This window comes from Micrasema longulum, unplaced genomic scaffold (genome assembly GCF_059751315.1).
Source record: "Micrasema longulum isolate JH-2025_06_02 unplaced genomic scaffold, ASM5975131v1 h1tg000683l, whole genome shotgun sequence".
NCBI classification, from domain to species: domain Eukaryota; kingdom Metazoa; phylum Arthropoda; class Insecta; order Trichoptera; family Brachycentridae; genus Micrasema; species Micrasema longulum.
This window is the reverse complement of record NW_028277879.1, coordinates 230,177-254,929: the sequence shown is the minus strand read 5'-3', so window position 1 is coordinate 254,929 and position 24,753 is coordinate 230,177. Positions and strand designations below refer to the sequence as shown.

Here is a 24,753-nt window from a genome sequence, read left to right as displayed (position 1 = left end):
TTTATTTATAAGAGTTTATATAATTTTAAATACGAATACATGAGAAAGAAAAATAAAAACATTGGAAATATAAAGAAAAAACATAAAACAATTATACATTCATACTAATTAAAATTTAATGTTGTTTTAAAAAGGTACAGCAAAGAACTTACAAACTTGATTCAGAAGAACAGAGAATAGACGTTTTGCCTTTTTTCCTCTTTATTTCTCGTTAACAAATCAAATGTAATTCCTTACTCCTATTTTTCCTCATTCATTCTCCACCACTCCTCGTCCCTTTCCATCTTTTCCTTCCCTCTATCACCTTCTTTTGCCCCCATTTCATTACATAAACTTGTCATTTTATTTTTTATACTGTTTAAACAGTCGCTTTATTTTATTACAATTAAGTTAATAATGTTATTGGATGGCAGGCCCTACTATTTCTTATTGTAATTTAAATATATTAAATAAAATATGAAGTTACAATATTTTGAGTTTGTCCAAATGTTTGTACAAAATGCTAAATGTCACCCCCTAGGGAGTCATTAAGATTAACAAAACCATCTGGTCCAAAAAGTTTAAAAATTGGAAAATTGTTTTCAGGCCTTGCCTAGTATGTGAAATAGTTCGATCAGATGAATCTCTTCACAGCAATAAAGGTTTAACTCTGTAACTTCGAATCGGGTTGTGGTCCCGTGGCTAGTGTTGCGGACTCACGGATCAAAGGTCCAAGGTTCGAACCCCACTCTACCCCAACTTGATTTCCACTTTCTAATAGTGCGTTATTTACAACTCGTTGAAAATGGCCACTAAAATTGAAATATTTGGGTAAATTATAAGGACGCAAATATTTCTTTTTTCTTTAAAACAAAAAAAACTTCACTAAAATCAACAGATGGAAGAATTGAAGAAATATGGATGTTCAAACATAGACAAAATGGTGAATGTTGCGCAGCATGTAAACCAGCCAATGACAGGTCATAAGCCCTGTAAATGCCTAGACTTCCATATTTCTTTCTCTAAAATGTTCTCCATCCCTGTTGTAATTCGTAAAAATACGAAGTGCTTTTACACTAAAATAATTCATTTTTCCTGGGCTGAAGTGAATGATAAATTATACGATTACCTTCATGTAAAAAATGATCGAGCGTGCCTTATGCACCATCTGATATGGATGGATGATGATGTCGATAGATGCATAAAACTGAGAAACATAAAGATGTAACCAAATTCAACAAATATTATTTTGGATTCTTTATCGTTACTGATTTTGCAAGAGTGTGTTAATTTTATAATCCAGCCTTGTAGATGTCGCAAAAGTGATGGAACCGTCACTAGTTATTCCAAATTTGTGGATTTAAGTATTACTCGCCTTGTGTTTCTATAATAAATTACGATTATCGTCTTTTTTGGGTGAACCCGTATAAGTTGGAATCATTGTGACGTTTCGGCTCCCATTGCAGGAGTCATCTTCAAGGGTAAACTTCCTATGGGTTGTGTAGAAAAACTATGTGTTTATCTACTAATAGTTTGTACCGTGTTGCAGTCGGCAGTATATAATATGTTCAGGTATATTCAGTGCCGAGATTTATGTTGAGTATTTCAATTGCCTCTTTTATGTAGTTTCTGGAGCGAATTCGACCTGCTCGGGCTCACTCAAAAAAGACAATAAACATTAATAATACAGACCTCAAAAATCTACGAACCTGTTTAATTACAACGAACTTCTACAAAACAAATTAAATAACAAACCTAAATGTTTTTTAATAATTTATTTGATTTTACAGTTCCCTTGACACCCCGCCCTATACACAACATAATACCTCCGAGTGGGAGTAACAGTACTGTTTCATCCCCAGCCAACATTAGCACCTCCACGGAAATGGTAATTTCTTTCATAACATAATTATAATTTTACATTACAAATTATTCAATATTTTATTCGAGCAAAAATTTAATTTTAATTTTATTAATTATAAATATTATTCATTATTACTAAATTTTATTGAATATTTGTATGTAACCACTTACCGACTTCTCTATGTCTACCGGTTTCGCCACCAATTAAACCAACATGCAAAACCCACTATACACCTTCACCATAGTTGTTGCACAAAAATATAAAACCAACAAGCAAGGGTAAGCTATCCCTAGTTAGGCAGTTTAGATGAACCAACAGCAAGAATAAAAAATATACATGTTTACTTTTACTACTTTATTAAATTGTTGTATAAATAATTACTTGTAAATTGCTGTAATAAATATGTAAAAAATAAATAAATAAAAATTAAAAAAAAAAAAAAACACTACATACAATTTAATAAGCACGTGCACTGATTTGATTATGAAAATATTTTGTGTTATTTGAGAAATAGTTGAAAAAAAAGAGAGGGGATAGAAGGAAGAGCTTGAGTGCAATAGGTTTAGGGTGACCATTATAATGGAACATCGTATAACGGGCTATATTAAATTGTTGTTTGATTATTGATCAAAGGAACATTATTTTTTAAAGATTTCCTTATGTGAAATATTTCCATATTATTTACTTGTAACCCTTTATTATTTGTATGTGTGATTTTAAATCCTATATTTTTATTAAATTTATGATTAAAATTGATAAGGTGATTTACGAATTCAGAGAAATGGTTATTATTTATTTATTTATTTATAAAGGAAATCCTACCAGTCTTTATATAAAACAAGGTACAAAAGAACAATTTAAAAAAGTAAGACCAATTACAGATTTCACACTAATTTATTATGAATGCAGGAGAAGAGAATTAGAAATTCACAACCAACAATAATTTATTAGATGCGGGTAGTAGATGTACATATGAATAAGTATAAATCAAGAGTTGAAATCAAAAGTTAAAATTAAATTATGAAGACATCTTGTTATGTTCTTTCACACGAGAATTGCATTTTAATTGGTAAACATCTGAATTTAAACTTTTTTATCTTTTTTATAAAGCAATAATTTACCAATACTGTTGATTGTATAAAAAACGAGTTTGATATCATAGAAAAGTCGATAAGTGGTTACATACAAATATTTAATAGCATTTAGTAAAATGTTTGACCACTAAGTTAATGTTTTAAATATAAATAATTACCTTTTATTATTTTATATACGCCCATAGAGCTTTTACATGACAGGTACAACATTGAAATCCAAGCGTTTCGTGGTATAACATGTAAATATGTAGGTCTCATAAATATGTATCTAATGAAGCATAAGACTGATCATCTTACATTCATGTTACAAAAATGATCAAGCGATTGGGGTACTAATGCAGTAACCTTTGCACTTGAACCAGTGCGGAAAGGAATCGATGATGATGATGCAAAACAGTTTTTTTTTTAGTATCGAGTTACATTATGCTTTATAAAGATAAAATACAAAAATTAAGATGAAATATCTCAGGTAGATACACAATTAAATGTTTTTGAAAAATCATAACAATTTTAGGCAATAAAAAATATATATACATTAGGTGTTAAGTGTAGGTAAGTAAAACACAAAAAGTCTAAGTCATTTGTATAGCATTCAAATATTGCTTTAAAGTTATTTTAATTTTATTTTTAATCTAAAACCTGATGATGGGAAACGAAACATATCAAGTTCTCCATACTTGTTTCCGAGCCGGTGTAGTCTGACGATTGGGTCTATTGACGTAATCATGTTACGGCTTTTGTCTGTAACATTTAATTATAAATTCAAACCTTTCGTGTATATTTTCGTGCCTCTTCGGATTAAAAATTCCGTTTTTGAATCTATAAAAAATTAAATCAGACATAAATCCGTTGTTATTATTAAAGTAAAGATGTAGTAACTTAATTTTTTTTAAAGTATTACATTTACATTTTTACTTTTTTTTTTGCACCATAACAGGCCAGGAGGCCTATTTACAGTGGTGAATTACATCACAAAGCACCCAGGCTTGAGAAAAATCACATTTTAATTTTTGTGTTCTCACCGGGAATCGAACCCGGAACCTTCCATGCGTGAATTAAGCGTCTTGACCACTACACCACGGAGGCCGCCATTTTATTATGCCATCTCCTCACGCTTGCCACAAGCCGCTTGGCGGAAAGCTTGGCAAACTTACGCAAGCCAAATGTTTCTACATGCTTGCAAACGCGGCCAGATTGTGTAGCCACCTTAACGAGTAACAATAGTTCAGGGCACAACTTTTCTTTTGTAAAAAACAAAAAAAAAGTTTCAATGTTTCGTAAATCATTTTTTTTTATTGTTCAACAAGAAAACTTGAAAGCATGTAAAAGTGGAATGAGATGTTTTCGAATTGTTTTTTAAGTAAACTTTTAACAATAAAGGTTCATAACAAAAAGCGTTGCCCTACCTAATAGGGTATTATCACTCGGAAGGAATATCGGATTTAACCAATTGAATTATCAATTTATCATGAAAATTATAAATCATAACTAGTAGCGTTTGATGAGTGACAGGACGCCGTAAATATAAACAAACGACACATAGAAAAAGGAAGCTATTTACAATACTATAAAATTTATGGACATTGATGAAAAAAAATCTGATGACATCACAAAACATCCAAAGCCGTCATACTTGATGACGTCACGAATTGTTTGTTTTTGGCACCATTCAAATTACTAGAGTTTAATCCTTTATATCTCCCTTATTTCTCAACAGATTTTAATAAGAATAGTAACGATCGACTTGTGATTTTTTAGATAAATTTATTAGCTAATAAAACAATATTTGATAATTGCCCATTCACTTCTTTTTCGAAGGGTATTTTTTAGATATTTTACATTTATTAAAATATACTAATGGTATAACTCTGTAAAATGTATTGTTTTTTTTTTTGTTTTAAAAAACAGACAGCTAAACCCAACAGGCCAGAACAGAATATTGAGATGGGCATCACATCCATTGGTGTTCTGGCAGCCATCTTCGTAGTCATAATATTATCTGTAATTTGCTGGTGGAAGAGAAAAACTCTGGCCAACTTCTTGTGCAAGGACAAGACACCCAAAAAGACTGAAGCTGTAAGTAAAACCTTAAATTGGAACCATTAACTGAGAACTGTAATTGACATATTTTATTTGATTTAGTTGAAAACAATAACAGATCACGAGCAATACATTCATAAACGTACCCACATACACCAAAATATAAATAGACGCGTTATTCCTAAACTAGCAACATCTAATATACAGCAAAGTAATATTGCGATGCCCTCAATAATAAAATTGATTGCAAATCACGACACAAATTCAAACATTCATATGCGAAAGAAATAAACATATTTCGTAGTTCATATTTATTTTTGTGTAACTCGTGTGTAGCAGATACATTTTTTAAAAATAAACTCAAAAAATATTTATGTAGTAGTTAATGTATAAAGGTAAACAGAGATAAATTAAATATATTTTTTTTTAATTTGAAAATTTATTTACAAACCCTTACGGATTATAACATTCATTTTACAAAAAATAATATTAACATTTTTCATTCATACTCTGTTGTTCAAAATAATATTTTTTACATCTTTTGAAAAGTTTGTCTGAGTCTTTTGTTTAGTTTTGTCTGGTAGTTTATTGTATAATTTCAGTCCCTGGTTCATTTGTCTTGATTGTCCTTGTCTTGTTTTAGAAAGTTGTGTATGGTATTTGTCTGATATTCTCGTATTATGTCCATGTTGACTACAATTTTTTACAAGTTTTAGTTCTTCGTCTACAGTTACATTAGTGGCTAATTTATGGATAAATTTTAATGATTCTAGTTGAAAGAGTTCAGTTATATTTCATTGCTTAGTTTGTTTAAAAAGTTCTCTAGTTGCAGTTAAATAGGGAAGGTCATATACTAACTTTAATATTTTATTTTGTTGTCTTTGCAGTCTGTTTATGTCATTTTGAAATCCTGCTCCCCATAGCAATTGCGTATAACATATTTTAGTTTTTACAGTTGTCTGTCTATTGTTAGTCCTAAGTATTTAACATGTTCAATTTCAGTAAATCGTTCATTATTTATGTAAGCATCTACTTTACGACATTTTTTTCTAGATTCAAAATGGATAATATTGCATTTTTTTTCATTAAGTATAAGTAAGTTTGTGTTTGTCCATTTAGTCAACATAGTTAGGTCTTTGTTTATGTCATTGTTTGTTAATACGTCTGTTTGATTTTTATAGAATACTCCAATGTCGTCGGCATACATAATATAATTTATCCCTTGAAATTGTACAGTGACAAAATCATTAATGTATAAAATATATAATATTAGACCCAAAATAGATCCTTGGGGTACTCCAAAATTTATTGTTTGCAAAAGGCTTTTTTTTTCAATTACATATGTATACTGCTTCCGATTTGCTAAGTATGGTTTTAAATACATTAAATATATGTTTAGTGTTTTAGAAGGTAAGTAAAACTGTTTAAAAACTGTTAAATTTCTCCCTGTATATTATTATGTTTTCTATTTATATTCTCATATATATAAAAAATTGTTGAATCCTACATAATATGTGTCTTTGGTACGGTAGGGGCGAATCGTTTAAATAAGCGATCATGCACAGCTTACCATTTTATTTAACTTTCGATAATAATGTTTTACCGTTAATATGTTCATGTGGAAATAATTAAAACAATTTTTATTTATTATAAATCACCGCCGCCGTTTCATTTCTTCCTTCAAAAAATATCTCATCCATCATACAGCTCTTCGACTTCGCAAAAATTACAAATGGAAGAAGTGAAGAAATTAGGATACTTAAACATAGGCAGAATGATGAATGTTACATAGTGTTTAAAATGGCCGCTTAAACCAGACGACAGCCCTGTAAATGCCTAGACTTCCATAATCCCTTCTTTAAATGTTTTTCCTCTCTGTCGCAACAAATATAATTGGATTGTATGTACAAAAGAAACGATATATCTTTATTGTTTTTCACAGTTGCAATATCATTTAAACATTTTCTCACGTCTGATCACGACAAAGACACGGAAGGCAACTACCCCCCAATTGATATGCCATATATTACGCAATAGTGACGTGCCTATTTAATTATGTCATTTTAGTAACCCATTATTAGATCAACAAGATCTAGTAATCCATTTACAAAAAAAATTGTTTGTGCGTGTGAAATAGAACCGAATTCTGGACAAATAATTTTGGCTCCATGGCTACCCTCAGGAGAACAGTCCCTCGTAGTGGAGTCATTGGAGCTTTGGCCTAATATGCTTGAGGTTCCGGATTGGATTCCTGAAAAATTTGACATGAAATATTTGTTTTAAATGTGGTTTTTTATTGTCCCTGAACTGCGTGTCTCCGTGTCTCAGTAACTTTTGATTGGGCTAACCTTTAAGTATTTGTTTTTTAAAAAAACTATCACATCTACGTGTATTTTGTTTTTTTTTTTCTATATCATAACGTGTAATGTTGAATAATTTTGTAAATATTTGTAATTTTTTATTTAAAAGTTTGTTTAAAAAAAAAAGTTGCAACGGACGCATTGAGGGAGACTAGGGTAGAAAAATCATGTATATTTATTGATTACACGCTATTTTCTGCCCTAGATTTTGACTAAAATCACTTGGGAAAACAAAAGAAAATGTAAGTGGAAAGTAAATTTTTTTAAATTGGCGGCTTCCGTGGCATAGTGGTCAAGACGCTTGACTCACACATGGAAGGTTCCGGGTTCGATTCCCGGTAAGAACACAAAACAAAGTGATTTATTTCAAGCCTGGGTGTTCTGTGATGTAATTCACCACTGTGGTTGGACCTTTTGGCCTGTTGTGGTCCAAAAATAAAATAAATAAATCACAAATAAATAAAATAGCGTGGCTGAGAGAGTACCCCAGGATTCTATAACAGCTGCGGATGGGGGTGGGTTTTCTCCCTTAATGACTCTGAACTGACAATTGAAGTATAAGACATGTGTAAAGAAAAATCGAGATACACTCCATTTGAATGCAGTGCCCTATGTGTCATCTGGTACGAATGGGGATTCGATGGTGATGACGAAATAATATTTTTTTTACACTCACTAATTTAACGTTCATTGGTTGGAGCATAAACTTTGTAATGTGAGACTAGTACGTGTATTTATTTATCTTTTTGGTACCCGACTATACTCCAACGTAAAAAACGTGTATGATTAACTTTCTGACTTAGCCCCTGACTGCGGAGCCCCTTTTGGCGGAGCGCTACATCAGCAACCCACAGTACAGTAATAGCGCAGGCTACGGGGGCGCGTCCCCCCGGGGGCCCGCGGTCCCCCTCCTGCAGTGGGACGCCCTTAGCTTCGTCGAGGAGATAGGAGAAGGCTGCTTCGGAAAGGTGTATAGAGGTATATTCCCCACATTCTCCACTAATGTCAACCTTATAATATACGCGTACACTTGTTTTAGAGCCAGACTGTGAAAATTCAGAAGAACATTCCATATGTTAAACTTCTTTTTTTTTCTTCCAAAAACCGTTTTTAAATAATTTGAAAATGGAGTAAATCTTTAATTTCTCGGAATAGCACCCTTCCACAAACCCCTACCCTCCGATATTCATTATCAGATTATATAAAAAGAACATTTGAAAAAATGAGTTCAAAAAAATATTAGGATTTTTTTTAAATTTGCCACGAGGAATGCTCCTCTGAAATTTCGCGGTCTGGCCCTGAAACACGTGTATTTCTTATTAACATTTTTTGTTTGTTTTTGTTTTTACGTTGTAATATTTTACGGTCCCTCTACTGGCAACTGAAGCGTAAGGCTGATTTTCCACATCACCCGAATCAAGCCAGGTTTTTTCAGAATTTTGACCCACCGAGCGAAAAAGGTTACCCGTCACTGGCCTTAGTCCTCTAGGGCCCGTATTACAATTACTGATATGTAAATAACAATGGAAAGTTAACATATTATTAATTGTCAATAAAGTAAAATTTAATTTTCTGTATGAAAAATAGGATATTTATGAAAAATATATTTTTAGACATGTTAAAATACTGGTTTCCGACGAGGATTCATTCTCCATATTTTTATTCTTTGTTATTTGGTCTTAAAATAGTACTTTGTATTCCTTAATATTTCTAAACTATACACACTTAAAGCTTTTATTTCATCAGACAAATAAACAATACACATTTATGTGCCGCAAATTGGATTTCCTATTGTAATCGGAGCCGAGCTCAGGGGTGCGATTATAAGGGCTATCTTCATTGGTACATACCGAGACGGTATATTTAACTTATGTACTATCTCTATCTACGTCGGTGTGTTCTACCAACTTGTCATCTTGACATCATTTGATCGAATCCATCCAATGAATGACCCCGAAAATTTAGTTCTGGTTCCTTACTTAATTTTAAAAAATAATAGTTCTCATTTATACTTTAAATGGGATTCTGTGATAAAAAGTTCCCTCCTTAAAGCGGTTATAAACTCCAATAACTCCCAATTCAAGCCAAAAATGCTCGCTTGAACGTGATTTTTATATGATTTTCGTCAATTACCAAGACGGTTTGCTTAACGATCGTCTGTATTTATCTACCAGGCGATTACAAAGTCGTCTCCTTTGACCTCTCGATACGTAGGTACACTCAGGAAAATAGTAAACAGATGAAAAAATAAAATAACTCAATTTTTTTTTATAGTTGGAACATCTTTACGCCTAGATAATCTTATATGTGAATAGTGTATCTTGGCGTTCGTTTTCAAAACTGACAGTTATGTCAGAATTTAATTCGAATTTATTTATTTCTTGCTCAGATTTTTAATAGAATAGAAAAAAAGTGCCAACCTCATAACAATTAATTTTTTTAATTAATTGTATTCAAAGGAAAAATTGCTGTGTGAATTTTTTTTCGTCACTTTTAATTCGTAGATATGGATACCGATGGCCGAGGGATACTAGACCCGTCGATATATACCGATCTACCTACCTCAAAACTTGAAGGTGGGGGGTCGGTAGTGTATCTTCGAATTTGCTCAGGGAAATTTATCTTGTTTATCTAGTTTATCGTCATGGTGAAGGTATGATGTCCTTAGCTTCCCATCATAACCGCGGCCCAGGAGCAAGTTTTTGCAATAAGGATCCTTCAATTCTTATAAAATCAACACGATACTAACTGTAAAATCATTACAGTATTATGATACTATCTTATGAGTTATTAAAAATATCATACACAACTTTTTCAAAAATACGTAGATAATAAGTAAAATTATTTTTGGAAATGGTTTGATTTATGCAGCTTAATATACCTATTTTTTGGCGATTGAAATTGTACAAATGTTTTTTCTCGCACAGATTCGTAATGTTCACACACGACACGTGTCACACGGATTTTATGTTCAATGCCCGCTTCGTAGCGCCATATTTTTTTAACATAAATAACATGTTTCGTATTTCAGTAGGTATTTCACGCGATAAAATACATACTGCCATTAGTGGTTTGTTATAAATATACGATGTTTTATAATGTAAAGTAAATGAAATATAGGACCTACCTTTATCGTGAGAATATTAATCAAACGACTTCATTTGACTTTTTTCATTGAAAGCTCTCAATGTTTTTTTTAAGAAACGTTCAACTAAATTTAGGATATATTTTTTTAGCTAGACGTTTCACTCTTCTTTCCTTATAAATTTGTATAAATCAACTTTATTAAGAGATGCTGTAATAACATTGAACGGTCGGCGTATAATACTTATACAAAGTTATTTAAATCAAATGTTATTTAATATTTGTATATGACCACTTACCGACTTCTTTTGTCTACCGGTTTCGATACGTACCCGCCTCTTCGTCAGGATACCAATTAAACCAACATGCAAAACCCACTGTACACCTTCACCATAGTTGTTGCACAAAAATATAAAACCAACACGACGTGCATTTTAATAAGCACATGCACTGATTAGGACAAACATGCACTGATTAAATTATGAAAATATTCTCTTATTTGAGAATTAATGGGTGAATTAATAAGCTTAATAGGTTTTATAGGGTGACCATTACAATGGAACATCGTATTAAGGACTATATTGGAAGTTTGTTTGATTATTGATCAATGGAACATTATTTTTTAAAGCTTTCCTAATGTGAAATATTTCCATATTATTTACTTAACCCTTTATTATTTGTAAGTAAGATTTTAACTCCAGTATTTTTATTAAAGTCATGATTTAAATTAATTAGGTGATTTGCGAATTCAGAGAAACTATTATTGTGAAGACACCTTATATATTCTTTAACACGAATATCAAAATTTCTTGATGTTCTTCTAACGTAAACTGAAGGACAAGAATTGCATTTTAATTGGTAAACACCTGAATTATTCAGTAAAATATTTTTATTTTTATTATTAAGCAATAATTTACCAATATTGTTATTTGTATAAAAAGCAGGTTTGATATTTACAGTAATAATTTGGATACATTTATTTACATAAAGAATTCTTCTCCATTTATTATCATTATTAGTTTTATTATTATTACTGTTGACAGGATATAAAAATTTATCTATCAAACACATCAATAAACTCTTAACTTAGTAATCCCTTACCCTTAACTTTTATTCATAAATATGTGCTGTTAGTAACTACTATACACTATATTGCATTTGAGATTATCAACATGTTTTTTTTTTTATGTTAAGTTAAGTCTTAATGAAATAACTTATTGTACAAGTTGATAACAGAAATCATCCTTCTTAGACAACCCACGATTTCTGAATAAAAGTCAAATTCAAATAGAAGATCAACAAAAGGGTCGATGAAATCTTCATTTGAGTTGTGTACCTACACACTTTATAATATATTTTTCTGTGTGCGTTGACAAACGTGAAACATCAAAGCGATTTTTTTTGAAGGGCTGTTGAAATAAAATAATTATTATTGAACCTGAGTTTTTTGTAATCTCCTTGAAGGTCGCATTGACTTTTGACTGGTGTGTATAAATTTCCAGAACATTACAATTTAAAAAATAAACGTTTATTTCATTTCATACTTATTTGTTTTATAAAAAATACGAACAGAAAAAAGCAAGCTAAATTTTGCGCTGCAATTTTAATTTAACAATAAATGATGTATTATTAAATTAAAATTACAACCCAAATTGTGTCATTTTTTCAATAAATTATTTACAAATAAGCTGAATCTCAATCTTAGGGGAGGTGTGTGATCATATTTTTTAAAAATGATCTTTAATTCCCTTTCTAAAATTTCTTTACCCAACCGGTAAAAAAAAACGACATTAATGAAATAGTATTATTGTCGAAGCGAGAAAAAAAATTATATTGTTTTTCTTAAAATCCTCCTTAAAGTCCGTATCAAAATCTATAATACTAGCTATTTTGGATGTAGATATTCGATTAAATACGGCAGAAATAAAATTGTCTTTCAATTTCTCGACAAAGGGATTCATCGATAAAATTCATCAACGTCACGTTAATTCTATCAATAAAATTTAATTTAATTTTCCCTGCGTAAGTGGAATATAAACACAGATATATCAAATCCTAAATATTCGGTGGATATAACATATTAAGACACTCTTAGAAAAAAAAATATTTTTTTTATTTGACCTGCAATATTTGACTCGAACGTACACAAGTATATTAAGTATTCAAAAGGTTATAAATTAATTTGTGTAAAATTTCTTAATATTGTTCTTTATTTACTATTTTTTTTTCTCATGTATCTCTATAATAATGTATAAACTTATATGTATGCGTGTATGTTTTCATATGTAAATTTATTAAATCTTTTTCTATGTACCATAATATATCTATGTTGATACATTTCCTGATTTTTACTTATTATTGTATCTTTTAGCTTTTCTTATGTTATCTTTAAATTTAGCTAAATTTACATACTCATGTTTCACTGCTGCACTTGAATGTAATTTCTAAAATATGTAAAAGCCCATAGGGCGTGTAAATTAATAAATAAATAAAGAAATAAATAAAAAAATAAAAAATATTAACAACTCCCTACGGAGAAAATCCAGCCAGTCTACAAGCATTTGGACATACTAAAACATTGTTAAAATGTTACATGTTTTATGTTTGTATGCACATATGTATATTCTATTCATATTATTTATTGGCAATTTTTGATAGAATTTCGTTGTAAATAGGCAATAATTTATATTTCCATATAAGTTATAATTTAAAATACTTAGTACATTTACACTAATTTATTTGACCAATTCGCGTTTTCACACTCTATTTAGGCATCTTTAGACCAGTCTGAAGATCCTTGTTAGAAGATATTGTAACTTACAACTTAAATTAAATGCAAATATAAGTAATTGCCAAATAACTGTACATAATTATAATAGTTAATTTATTAAAACTAATTATAATAACATAATAAATCATATCTGTTTTAAGGCTGCCATTTTACACGCAGTGCAAAATAATAATAAATATTAATCATGTCAATAGTTTCTTTAGGATTGGCCATGTTTTCGTTTCTTATAAGTATGTTATAATAGCATTTTCTGTATTTTCTTTATTTGTAACATTTTATGTGACTTTTTTTTCTTATCTCCTCACAATAAATTATTTTTTTATTGATTTTTGACATACCTTTTAAGCGTAATTAGTTTTGTGGTGGCAGATAGTATTAAATAATTACAATTTTGTATATTTATATACAGAAGATACTGCCACATCTTGAATGATTAACCATAATTGCAACATACTTGTACTTACATAACAAAAATAAGAGAAGTAGACTAAGAGAATTTGAAACGTGTTAAAATGTATACTTTGTATGTTGTCCCATTAAGTACTGAAAGGGGAAAAACGAAAATAAAATACTATGTTTTTTTTAGGTGAATTTAAAGTTGATAATAACGTAGTGAAAACAGTCGCCATTAAGGTTCTGAAAGACAGCGCAAGCAGAACTGCGGAAGATGATTTCAATCGTGAAGTCAACATCATGAGCGCCTTCAGACACGTCAACATCCTCACGCTTATGGGAGTCGTTCAAAGAGGTAGAACTTTCTTTCTTAATAATATTTGCCCAATTGATATGATAATACCATTAAGTCTTGAAAAACACCCTGATTAAAGACGTATCAAAAACCTGCGAAACCCAAGACAAGAACATAATTTATTTATTTTTAAGGTTACCTAGTCAGGACACATTGTTTACTTATGAATGAATAATAAAATTCGCAGTCCTTTCAAAATAAATTTTCAATCATCATCTAATTTTCACATCTCCTCAACATATCAACATACGTCCAGTTTCTTTGGTAGCTCCTGGATCCTCTAATTCCCCATATCTTTAAACATACAATGTATCTTATTTTGTATTTCAGCAGATAATGGACATACGCCGTGGATGGTGTTTGAGTTTATGCCTTTTGGGGATTTGGCGGGAGTACTAAGGAGCAACTCCAGAGCCATGAGACAGACTATTCCTGGACTTCCTCAGTTAGATGGCAAGTGTCTTCTATCGATTGCTCTTCAGGTAAATTACATATCGTTTCTTTCCAAATCGTAATTCTTTGGCTGGCCTACCTCTACTTGTACGTTTTTTTCTTTCTGGTTGATAGATCGCTAATGGTATGGGGTACCTGGCTGCCCAGCGCTTCGTGCATAGGGATCTCGCGTGCAGGAACTGCCTCGTGGGGCAGGGCCTCTCTGTGAAGATAGCGGACTTCGGCATGAGCAGGGACGTGTACACGTGCGACTACTACAAGATGGGCGGCAACCGTCCCATGCCCATTCGTTGGATGTCTCCCGAGAGTATCGTGTACGCTCGTTTCACGCTGGAGTCTGACGTGTGGTCGTATGGCGTCGTGTTGTGGGAGATCTACAGCCTGGGCAAGCAACCCTTCTACGGTCATAATAACGACGGCGCGAGCAAACTCATCCTGCAGGTAAGGATTGCATTTTAAAAAAGCGAGGTCTCAGCAAAATGTCCGTACGAGGTTTTCCCAGAGCATGAATTATGTCGTACCCAAAACCCGTACGACTTTTGCTCAGAGACATCTCTCATTTATCACACCGAGAGTGTTCAATATTTTGGAAGAGCGTATTAAGCTCTCGAGGACAAAAACTATTTTCAAGAAAGTAGTTAAGGACTGGATTTTCCTTAGTAGGAGAGATTTGAGTAGGAAACTCCTTGATGATTTTACTTTGCATGACTTCTCTAGTTCTTCCAAATCAACCAATGATAAGAGAGTTGTGATATATTCCCGGTTTATGATAAGTCAACTGACGAATCAGCAGAACTCAACGATAAGTAGGGGAAGAGAAATTGAGATCAAAAATCAAAGCGTTGATAATGCAATAAATATGATTTTTTTAAAGCCTTAGTTTAATAGTCTATGAACAAATAATAAAAAATATTAAACTACTGAACTTACTCATTGTTAGAGATGGGAACGGCGGAACAATGGGGACTTAAAACCGTTTTTAAATCCATCCGAAAATTAAGTCCATGAGGTAACGGATATCTTATGTCTGTCAAATAATATGTCATATACATTTTGCAATTTTCTTTCAGTGAAAGCGCTCCCTTTACATACCCAAAAAACCGTTTTAAAGACCGAGGGTCTTCCTTTTGGTTTCGCTCATACAAAAAAGAAATGTTTTTTTGCCAACAAACGAGTTATTATTTTAAAATGTTCAATTTTTGCGCGAGCGACTTGGCATTCGGAGGCCGGCGTCGCGCCTTGTCATCGCGCCCCGGCGCACAGTGTTTCGTTTCATACAAGCTAGAAACTAAAAATTCTGAATGTACTTTTAACTCACGTATGCGATTCACTTAATCCTAAAAAGAGTTTTTTTTTACTAAATATGTAATAATAATTCGTTTTATAAAAAATATGTCACATTTTGTTATTATAAACGAAATAAATTTTCTGAAAATTGATATCTGCATCCAATAATGTATTTAATGATCATAAATAATTGAAATTATTACTTTAATTCTATTGACTGATAAATCGGTCAACCTATAAAATAAATCATTGAAAATTATATTAGATACTTAGGCATAAAATAAAGATTTCACCCGAGAGAACTAATCTGCCTTCACTTGTTTTGTCAGAATAACCATTTTACAGCTGATTTTATTATGTTAAACACGAAAACTCAAAGGGTTTAAATAAATTTAAAAGTTTGACATTGTAAGGAACACAGAAGTGAGGCAACGGACACAGCAACCCTTGGTATCTACTGTCATCCAGCGAAGGCGTTTTGGCTGGCAAGGCCATATACTACGTATGCCTTCCGAGAGCTTTAACCATGCTTGTCTATGTTACAAGGCATCAGGTTCTCGGCGTCCTGGTCGTCCACTGTTAACAATTTGTCGACAGTTTGCGTCAGAGTTGCGGTATGTGGACTTGACTTGGGAGGATGTACGGGAGGTTGATCGATTGGCCGGAGGCAGATTATGGAATCCATATGCTCCACATAGGGAGCGGATATGGTATGATGATGATAAAACTTGAAGGTCTTTAAATAAAACATTTTTTTAAGTGATTTTCAAATAGATGTATTTTGAGAAATATAAAAAGAGCGTCATAAGGGGAAAGTGCAATCAGAATACAAAATAAAATCAACATACGAGAGAAAAGAAAGTACAAAATTCAGCAAAGTAATTATAACTTAATTTTAATATTTATATAATTCAATGAAAAAGTAAATGGCATGCTAATAAAAAACACATTAATAGGAATAACTTAGGCATTAACAAGAAAGTACAAATAGTATACAATGAACAGAGTTCAAAGAAAATAAAATATGCAAAAATTGACAAAAGAATATTATTTCCTTTAAATGGATATTAGTAAATTTTAGAGTCAAAACATTATAAAATATAAATTAATATGAATAATTAAGGTTAAGTTAAAAGTACAAACAGCATGTAATTAACTGTTTTACAAGAAAATAAAATGCATAAAATTTGACAAAATAATATTATCGCCTAAATAAAATTGGTATTAGTGAATTTCAAAAAAACATTATAAAATACACAGATTAACAACGAACAATTTACGTTTGGTCAAAAAGTACAAATAGCATTAAATCAACAAATTTCCAAGACAATAAAGCAGTACACAAAAATCGATAAAATAATTATTACTTTTACTAAAACTTCTACAATTCAATAATATATGCACATTAAATGAGTAATTTTTTATGTCAAAAACTAGTACCTCAAAGAAGAAGTTACATAAAAATAAATAATCGGAGTAAGTATTAACATAATAGTAAATAAATAAATAAAATAAACCCAAAAGAGTCTAAAGAAAAACTGAGATCGTATCTGAGTCATATTCAGATGAGTCTTCGGAATAATTAGGATGCAAGTTTTGTGTCCTTATCTCTGAAGAGAAAGAAACAATTAAATTTAGCACTTCAGAAGGAAGTGAGCCAATTTTTTTTTTCGGAACCTCTCTAAAACGATTTATTAAAGGATCCGATGTTATTAATAACATGGTCAATAAATCTCTGTTTGTGGATGATCGATCGCATTTTCGGGTATGTAGTTGCCTGAATCGTCGACAATCTTTATTACGCGCCTCTTGAGCTTCTTCAGAGAGCTGACCTATCGGTACAATACAAGATCGAATAACATCAACTGAATGATGTAATATTTTATGAACAGTTGGTGGCATTGTGTACCACCCATAAAGGTTAAGATATTGCTCTTTGGTCACACGCACAAAATGTTCAAATTTTTCTAAATTTATATTATGTCCTGAAGCTAATGTACATAAAATTACGTGAAATCTATTAATCAACCCTGCATCTATACCCGTTATTTCTGCGCTCTTTTCGTGCTGTTGGAAAAACCGCCTTGCCGTATTACCGTCATTTGAGTTGCCAAACCCAGGCTTTGGCTTATCTACAATTAATCCCATTTCAGCTTTAAAAAGTTCCTGTAATTTTTTTTTTCTGTTGTTTAAAATGATTTTATTTTCTTCTCCTTTGACTTGCCAGCATTTGAGTTGAATTCGATAAGCAATATGCAAAAAGCATTCAAAATTTTTTATCCAAGCATGTAATGTAGATAAGCCAAAGGAATAAAATTCTTGTCGAGAAATTCTATTAATACTAATAGAGTTCATTTCACTGGGTTTGGCGCCACAAATATAACAGGACATGGTTGACTTATTTTCAGCCAAACGTTGCAAATTTTGCCATCTACCATTGTTAAAAGCATTTTGAATTTTATGGACAACACTACACCTCCAATATTAACATTAACATTTTCAAGTTTTTCAATTGCATCTTGAAGTTTTTCGATTTCAGACTTAGTAAGAATATCAGTTTCTTTGGCGAAAATAAATTTAATAGGACGACAATAAGAGGTTGAGGAAGGGCTTAAATTTTGCCAAATTACTATATTAGGGTCATCATTAAGCCTAAGTTGTATTGGAACGAATGACATAATAAATAAGAATTCATCTGTTGCATGCTCTGTGTGAAATTTCTGTTTATAATTACTGTCCCGAGCTTCCATCTCCACCCCACTTGCATATAAGAGTCAGTACAGAACCTGAAGGAACTCTTTCTTTTAAGACTTCTGATTGTACATTTAGCAATCGTTCCACCGTATGATTTAAAATTGCTTGTAGCTGGATTTCTGCACTAGTTTCCGTTATTTAAACAAATTCCTCGCTCGGGCAACATGTTTCTTTTGCTTTTCTTAAACTATAAAATGCCGGATATATGTTGTGGCCGGCTTTTATGGCATTTTTACGCATAACTTTGTAGGAATGCGAAGATAATTTACAGTCAACGTATAAACTTAGCGCTTCCTCAATTGTCAATGCCCGTTGTTTGTTTACTTGTTGACGTTCCCTACGTATTTTTGCTACTTCATTGGGAGTAGCTTCCAAAATTTCCTTTAGGAGATCGGCAACTGTGCGTTTTCCTGATGCTCGAATAGATACCTGCGTGGCAAACGAAAGTTCTTCAGATGTCTTCGTACTCACTAAATCACGCACTTTTGTCCTTTTGCACTGATCACTGCATGCCCCAAAATCCTTTGCGGGCCTTCCAGTAGACGTAGATGGTTCATTCATGTCTACTGAAGGACTTTGTCGAAAGTTTTCACATATCAAAATATTTTCACTACCGTTAAGCCACTCAAATTTTTTTTTTAACAAATCTATCTAGTTTACAGCCAGATTCGGTCCATTTTCTGTTTATATTTAAACAAATAAGCTTAATTTGATTTTTTAACAGTTTTTCACCACTTGCACCAAGTTCACTGACTTCAAATTTACTAACAATATTATTTAACATTCCTTGAAGCCTTTCTTTCTTTGTCAAACTCTTCCACATCACGTACAATTCTTGCCTGGAAATCTCGTATCTGGTACATGTAAAATAACAAAATAAGATAGATGCAACTTCGTGCGGTAAAATATCGAAACTGTAATGAATTAACAATAAATTGGTCTATTGAAAAATAAAAAAAATATTTTGCTACTTTGATATACTCTCCGAGATAAATTCTCGAGAAGTTAGAAATTGATATTTTTTTAACTACTAAAAAATACATAAGTTAAATTATTATTTTTTTAAATACCTAAATGAAATACATTAAAATATTAGAAAAAAAAACATACAACATACCTTCCAAAATAGCTTCCATTTTTTTTTAAATCGAAATAAAACACTTTAAACTTGATAAACAACCTTTACACGTCGGACGCCAAAATGCAAATAAATGTAATTAGGCTTTCAAAAACCAATTATCCGACTTTCATATTCTGGTATGAATCACCCTAAGCATTAATCACCCCAATTAGGCTTACAATCGTCACACTAACTATCTGGTAATGCCCCCATGACGTCATCGTTTAAGAATTCAAAAGTGACTTTTTATCTTCTAGCTTGTATGGGTCAAAACACTGTGCGGCGTCGCGCCCCGGCGTGGCGTCGCGTCGGTGTCGGGTGTATTCAGAGTACGCTCGAGTCAATATCGACAGACTCAGAAGAGCTAAAGCTCGCCCCAATAGTAATCAGTGATACACCCAAGTAATTTAAAATACATGTCTTGTGATTTTTGTTATATTTCACATTAATTAAAATCGCCAAGTACTTGCATCATTTTAGATTTGCACTTATTAATGTAAGATTCAAACCTTTTTGGATACTTAAAAAAAACATTAAATTTGTAGATATTCGTTGATTCAATTCCATAAAGGTATCTCAAAACCTACTTGAATTTTATTTTTTTATTAAAACATACTGCAGTTGAATTTTGAGGTTGTATTCTTTTCAATGCAAACCATGGACACGAAAGTTACGTGTGGAACACAACATCCGACAAATGCCCGCCTTGGGTTTGTTGGCAAACGTTCACCCTTACCACGAAAGTTTTGATCACATTTTTACATAATTGTGGGTGAATTTTGTCAGAAACTTGTCGAATTTCCGTTTCGAGCTCCGGAATTATGCGCGGGTTATTTTCATACACTTTTCCTTTTAAAAACCCTCAAATAAATAAGTCCAGAGGTATCAGATCACATGATCTTGGTGGCCAGTTAACATCTCCTCGACGCAATAAAACTCATCCTGGAAATTTCATCTATAAAAACTCCATTGTTTCTGCAGCAGTGCGGCAGGTTGCTCCATCTTGTTAAAACCAAATGTCATCAATTTCATCCAACGCAGACCACAACAAGTTTGTTAACATGTTGCGATAACAAACACCATTGCCGGTTGCATTCTCAAAAAATACGGGCTTATGATTTCGCCTGTCCAAAATCCACACCACACGGTCACATGCGGGAGCATAGGTTGCTGATGGATCACCCGTGGGTTTTCAGTCCCCTAAATTTGAACGTTATGTTTATTGACGTACCCATCAAGTTGGAATTGCACCTCATCGCTAAAGATGTTTTTTTTTTTAATCACCATCAAATTGTTGATGCTGCACTATCCATCCAATTGACGAATGTTTGGAGCTGCGCATGGTCTGTTAGCTTCAGACGTTGTGTTAATTAAATCTTGTAAGCGTGTATGTGCAGGTTTTTAGTCAAAATTCGTTGCAAAGAGCTTCTGGAGACGTTCAATTGTTGACAACAAGGATGAATGGAGGTGGATGACAGTTCGTGTACACTTTCTCTAACCAACGCAATGTTTTTAAACGATCGACCCGTACGAGGACGACCACCTCCTTTAACACACTGAACGAAGCCAACATTTTCAAATTTATTGGTAGATGGTGCATAATAATGACCGAAAAATGTGCGACATTTTTGAACTGTCTCTGTAAAGTTCTCACCATTTCAGTAGTGAATTTTCACAACTTCTATGCGTTGCTCGAATAAAAAACGCCTTAACCCCAAACTTTTTTTATGACAACTACAAAATATCCACCTTCCATGTTTGACACATTGAAAACTATTCGAAATTCAAAACTCTAGTAGGTTTTGAGGAAACCAATATATACATATACCTATCTTCAATTACAGAATTACACAGAATAGATAGAATTACATTTGACGTTTGAGTGGTTTTTAAAAATAATTATGACATAATTATCTGCAGGGGATCATGCTCATCCCACCTGAGGATTGTCCACTGTTCGTGTGCGAACTCATGCGCACGTGCTGGCGAACAGATCCCAAAGACAGAGTCAAGTTCAAGGACATATCCGAGAAGCTGGGTGAGGTGCAGGCCAGAGGGGGCTGGGACGGCACTCAAGGTAGGGAAAGCACTGCTTCTATACACCTGAAAACCATTTTAATAAAACTTTTTTTATCTACTTTTCAAATGCTGCTTTATTATCAGTTTTTTTGTGAGTTTGGCAATTTGATCACTTATTTGCATATACGGGAAATATACAACGTATTGCAAACAAAGAATAATAATGATTTACCAAAACCAAAACTACTCGTAAAAGCAATTAAATATATCCACGTGAGGGTGCGTGTGTAGTGTGAAAGGATGTGTTCCTTGTGTGCGCGTGCGAATAGGATATGTGTGAAGGATGTATTTATGTGTGTGCTGATCAATATACTTAATAAAAAAAGATTTAAAAGTTTTATGTTCCAATAAGTAATAAGTCGAATATTTTCATTCTTTCTTGTGATCAATTTGCAATTACACAATCGCCCAAAAAAACTGTGGGTATTCACTTCTCTAATCCCGTTTTTTACTATTGTATAGTTTACACTTTTGGCATTTGTATCCGTTTTCGATAGTTTTTTAACTCTTGTGTAACTATGATATAACACGAGTCTACATAGGATGCTAGATTAGATAGATCTCTCTTATTTTTTTAGTAATGAAGTTATATTTTTTGTAATCTTCAAATGGATATTTTCACATCGGATTTGGAAAGTAAAATTTGTATAAATGTGCTCTGTTTTAATACAAAAATATTTATCCTTTCTATCCAAAGAATAACTATAGGTATAAAGTGATGCCAATACCACAATAAGTCTGTTTTACTGTATGAGAAAGAGCACGAGAATAGAACTAATAACAAGGAAGATAGAGGCGCTGTTCTGTGGCTGGTGTTTGTGTTAAAGAGACAAAAACAAAAGAAGAAATTTGTACTCAGTCAGTTATTGGCAGTAAGCGAAATCATACGCTAGTTATATAACCGGCCTATTTATTTTGCTATAAGAGGCCGAATTTTATAAATTATAGAAAAGGAATAATTTAACAGTATGATTTAATGTTTTTTCTCAAATGTCTGAACTTCAGAATATTCTTTCTTTTGCTTGAGGTAACACGATGTTACATCACCGCATGTGAAGAAATTTTGTAGCACAGCCATTTAAGAATTAAGTAAAATATTGAGCTAACGTTTGAGCACCCATGAAAAATTATTTGGAAAGTGGTTTATCGTGACTTAGATATATTGGTTTTTTTTTGTAAAAAACTCTGTAAATGTCTTTTTCTGAATTAAAAAAAGCAAATAAATGTGAGCATAGTAACTAAAATATAATAAAAACGAAATTGTAACTAGCAAGTACCTACTTTTAGCAGTTGCTATCGCTATTGTAAATTTATCATGAATTCACATAATAATGCTTAATATCTTATCTCTAGCAGAGGGGCGTAGAGCACCGAGCCGCGAAGACACGTGGGGCAGAACCGCGGGTAAGTGGAGCGCCGAGTCCGCGGGCTCCGGCCGCCTGCCGAGGCCCCCCGTGGCGCTGCCCGTGCCGCCCCCGTGCCCCCCCACCCCCACGGACCCGGAGGGATATCTGGTCCCGGCCCTCCCGTCTATTATATCGGAATACATCACGGCACTACCGGATTAAGCGTTTCACAATAGATATATTATTATATCAATTGCCTGGTGTTTATTTACTGCATGACAGAATCTGTCACTTATGAATTGTACGTTTGATATCAAACGTTCAGTTCATAAGTTACACAAGTCAGAAAAATAAAATCTCATTTAACCAGGGCCGCATTAAGATATCTAGAACCCCTAGGAGTCGAGGCCCCCTTTTGGTGACTGAGCAAATATCAAACTTTTCTTATCGTATTTACGTAATTTTTCTGTTATGGCAGTTTTCAACTAAAAACCAGAAGAGCTCGGGCCTCCCTGAAGGCTCGAGGCCCCGGGCGACCAGGTTCACCATAGTAATAATATGCCAATAATCACCTTGGCGGCCTCCGTGGTGTAGTGGTCAAGACGCTTGACTCACCTACGAAAGGTTCCGGGTTCGATTCCCGGTGAGAACACAAAAATTAAATGTGATTTTTCTCAAGCCTGGGTGTTTTGTGATGTAGTTCACTACTGTAACTGGGCCGCCTGGCCTGTTGTGGTGCAAAAATTAAAAAATTTAAATTTAAATTTAAAAATTTTAAAAAACTTAGAAAAAAAATGCCCTTCATAAAATACTTAAAAATAATATCCGGTAAATGTTCAGCATTTTTACACAAGTTTTTTTTTCTTCGTTGGCCCCTCGGAGGTTTGGGTCCCTAGTCTGGGGCCTAGTGTGCCTATAGCGGTAATGCGGCCCTTCAGTTAACTATGAAATTAATGTTAGGTATATTTAATATTTCCTCTTTATCTGACCACTCTGAATGTTTTCGTTTATGATTTGGAAAAAAAACTTTAAAAAATGAAAATTCTTGTACCCTTCCACTTATTTATACGACCAATTAGCGCTTTCACCCTGTTTGTCGTTATTTTGCAGTTTTTTTTGCACCCAACAGGGCAGGCTATCTACCTGTTTAAAATAGTCAGCGCGTTTGCCTACCTCGCAAAAGGTCTCGGGTTCGATTCTCGGCATGATTAATATGAAATATTGATTTAAAGAAGGATTTAAACTCAATAATGTTTTGTAGTCCCTGGACTATGACCTTAACCGTAAGACTAATCATCTTACCTCTCCAATATGATTTTTCTCAATCTTAGGTGTTCTGATTCCTAACTGTGATTGGGCGTCCTAACCTGTTGTGTTGAAAAATAAATTTAACACAAATAAATTCAATATTTACCATTTGCAAACTCCATTAGGACTGTATCTAGTGCAGAGTGCGTAGACAAATAAAAATATGCAACATTACATAATAAATTATATAAAAGCTATATATGTACATAATTTATGTAAATAATTTATAGAACAATAGTTTTATATTATTAATACTAGTTCTCTACAAAAAAATAAACATTGCCTCGACACAGGTTGAGCCCAGTAAGGTGTTTATATAGAAAAACAAAATGTGCATGTTTTTGTAATGTTGCGTTTAAAATAAATACATACATTTTCAAAATACCACCAAATATACACTAGCTACATTAATTATTGTGGAAACCTTTGGTTAAATTGTGATTGAA

The 24,753-nt window shown here is 32.6% G+C and overlaps 1 protein-coding gene across 1 annotated transcript; it reads left to right on the top strand.

The window, feature by feature from the left end:
* The first annotated feature begins 1,768 nt into the window (after positions 1–1,768).
* Positions 1,769–23,657, top strand: LOC148279672 (tyrosine-protein kinase transmembrane receptor Ror-like). The gene is made up of 8 exons (XM_088229590.1): positions 1,769–1,867; positions 4,846–5,013; positions 8,141–8,315; positions 13,799–13,960; positions 14,291–14,442; positions 14,528–14,854; positions 21,495–21,651; positions 23,010–23,657. Exons 1-8 carry the CDS (start codon positions 1,865–1,867, stop codon positions 23,219–23,221), a joined length of 1,356 nt encoding a protein of 451 aa, XP_088085716.1. The 5' UTR covers positions 1,769–1,864; the 3' UTR covers positions 23,222–23,657.
* The last annotated feature ends 1,096 nt before the right edge of the window (positions 23,658–24,753 follow it).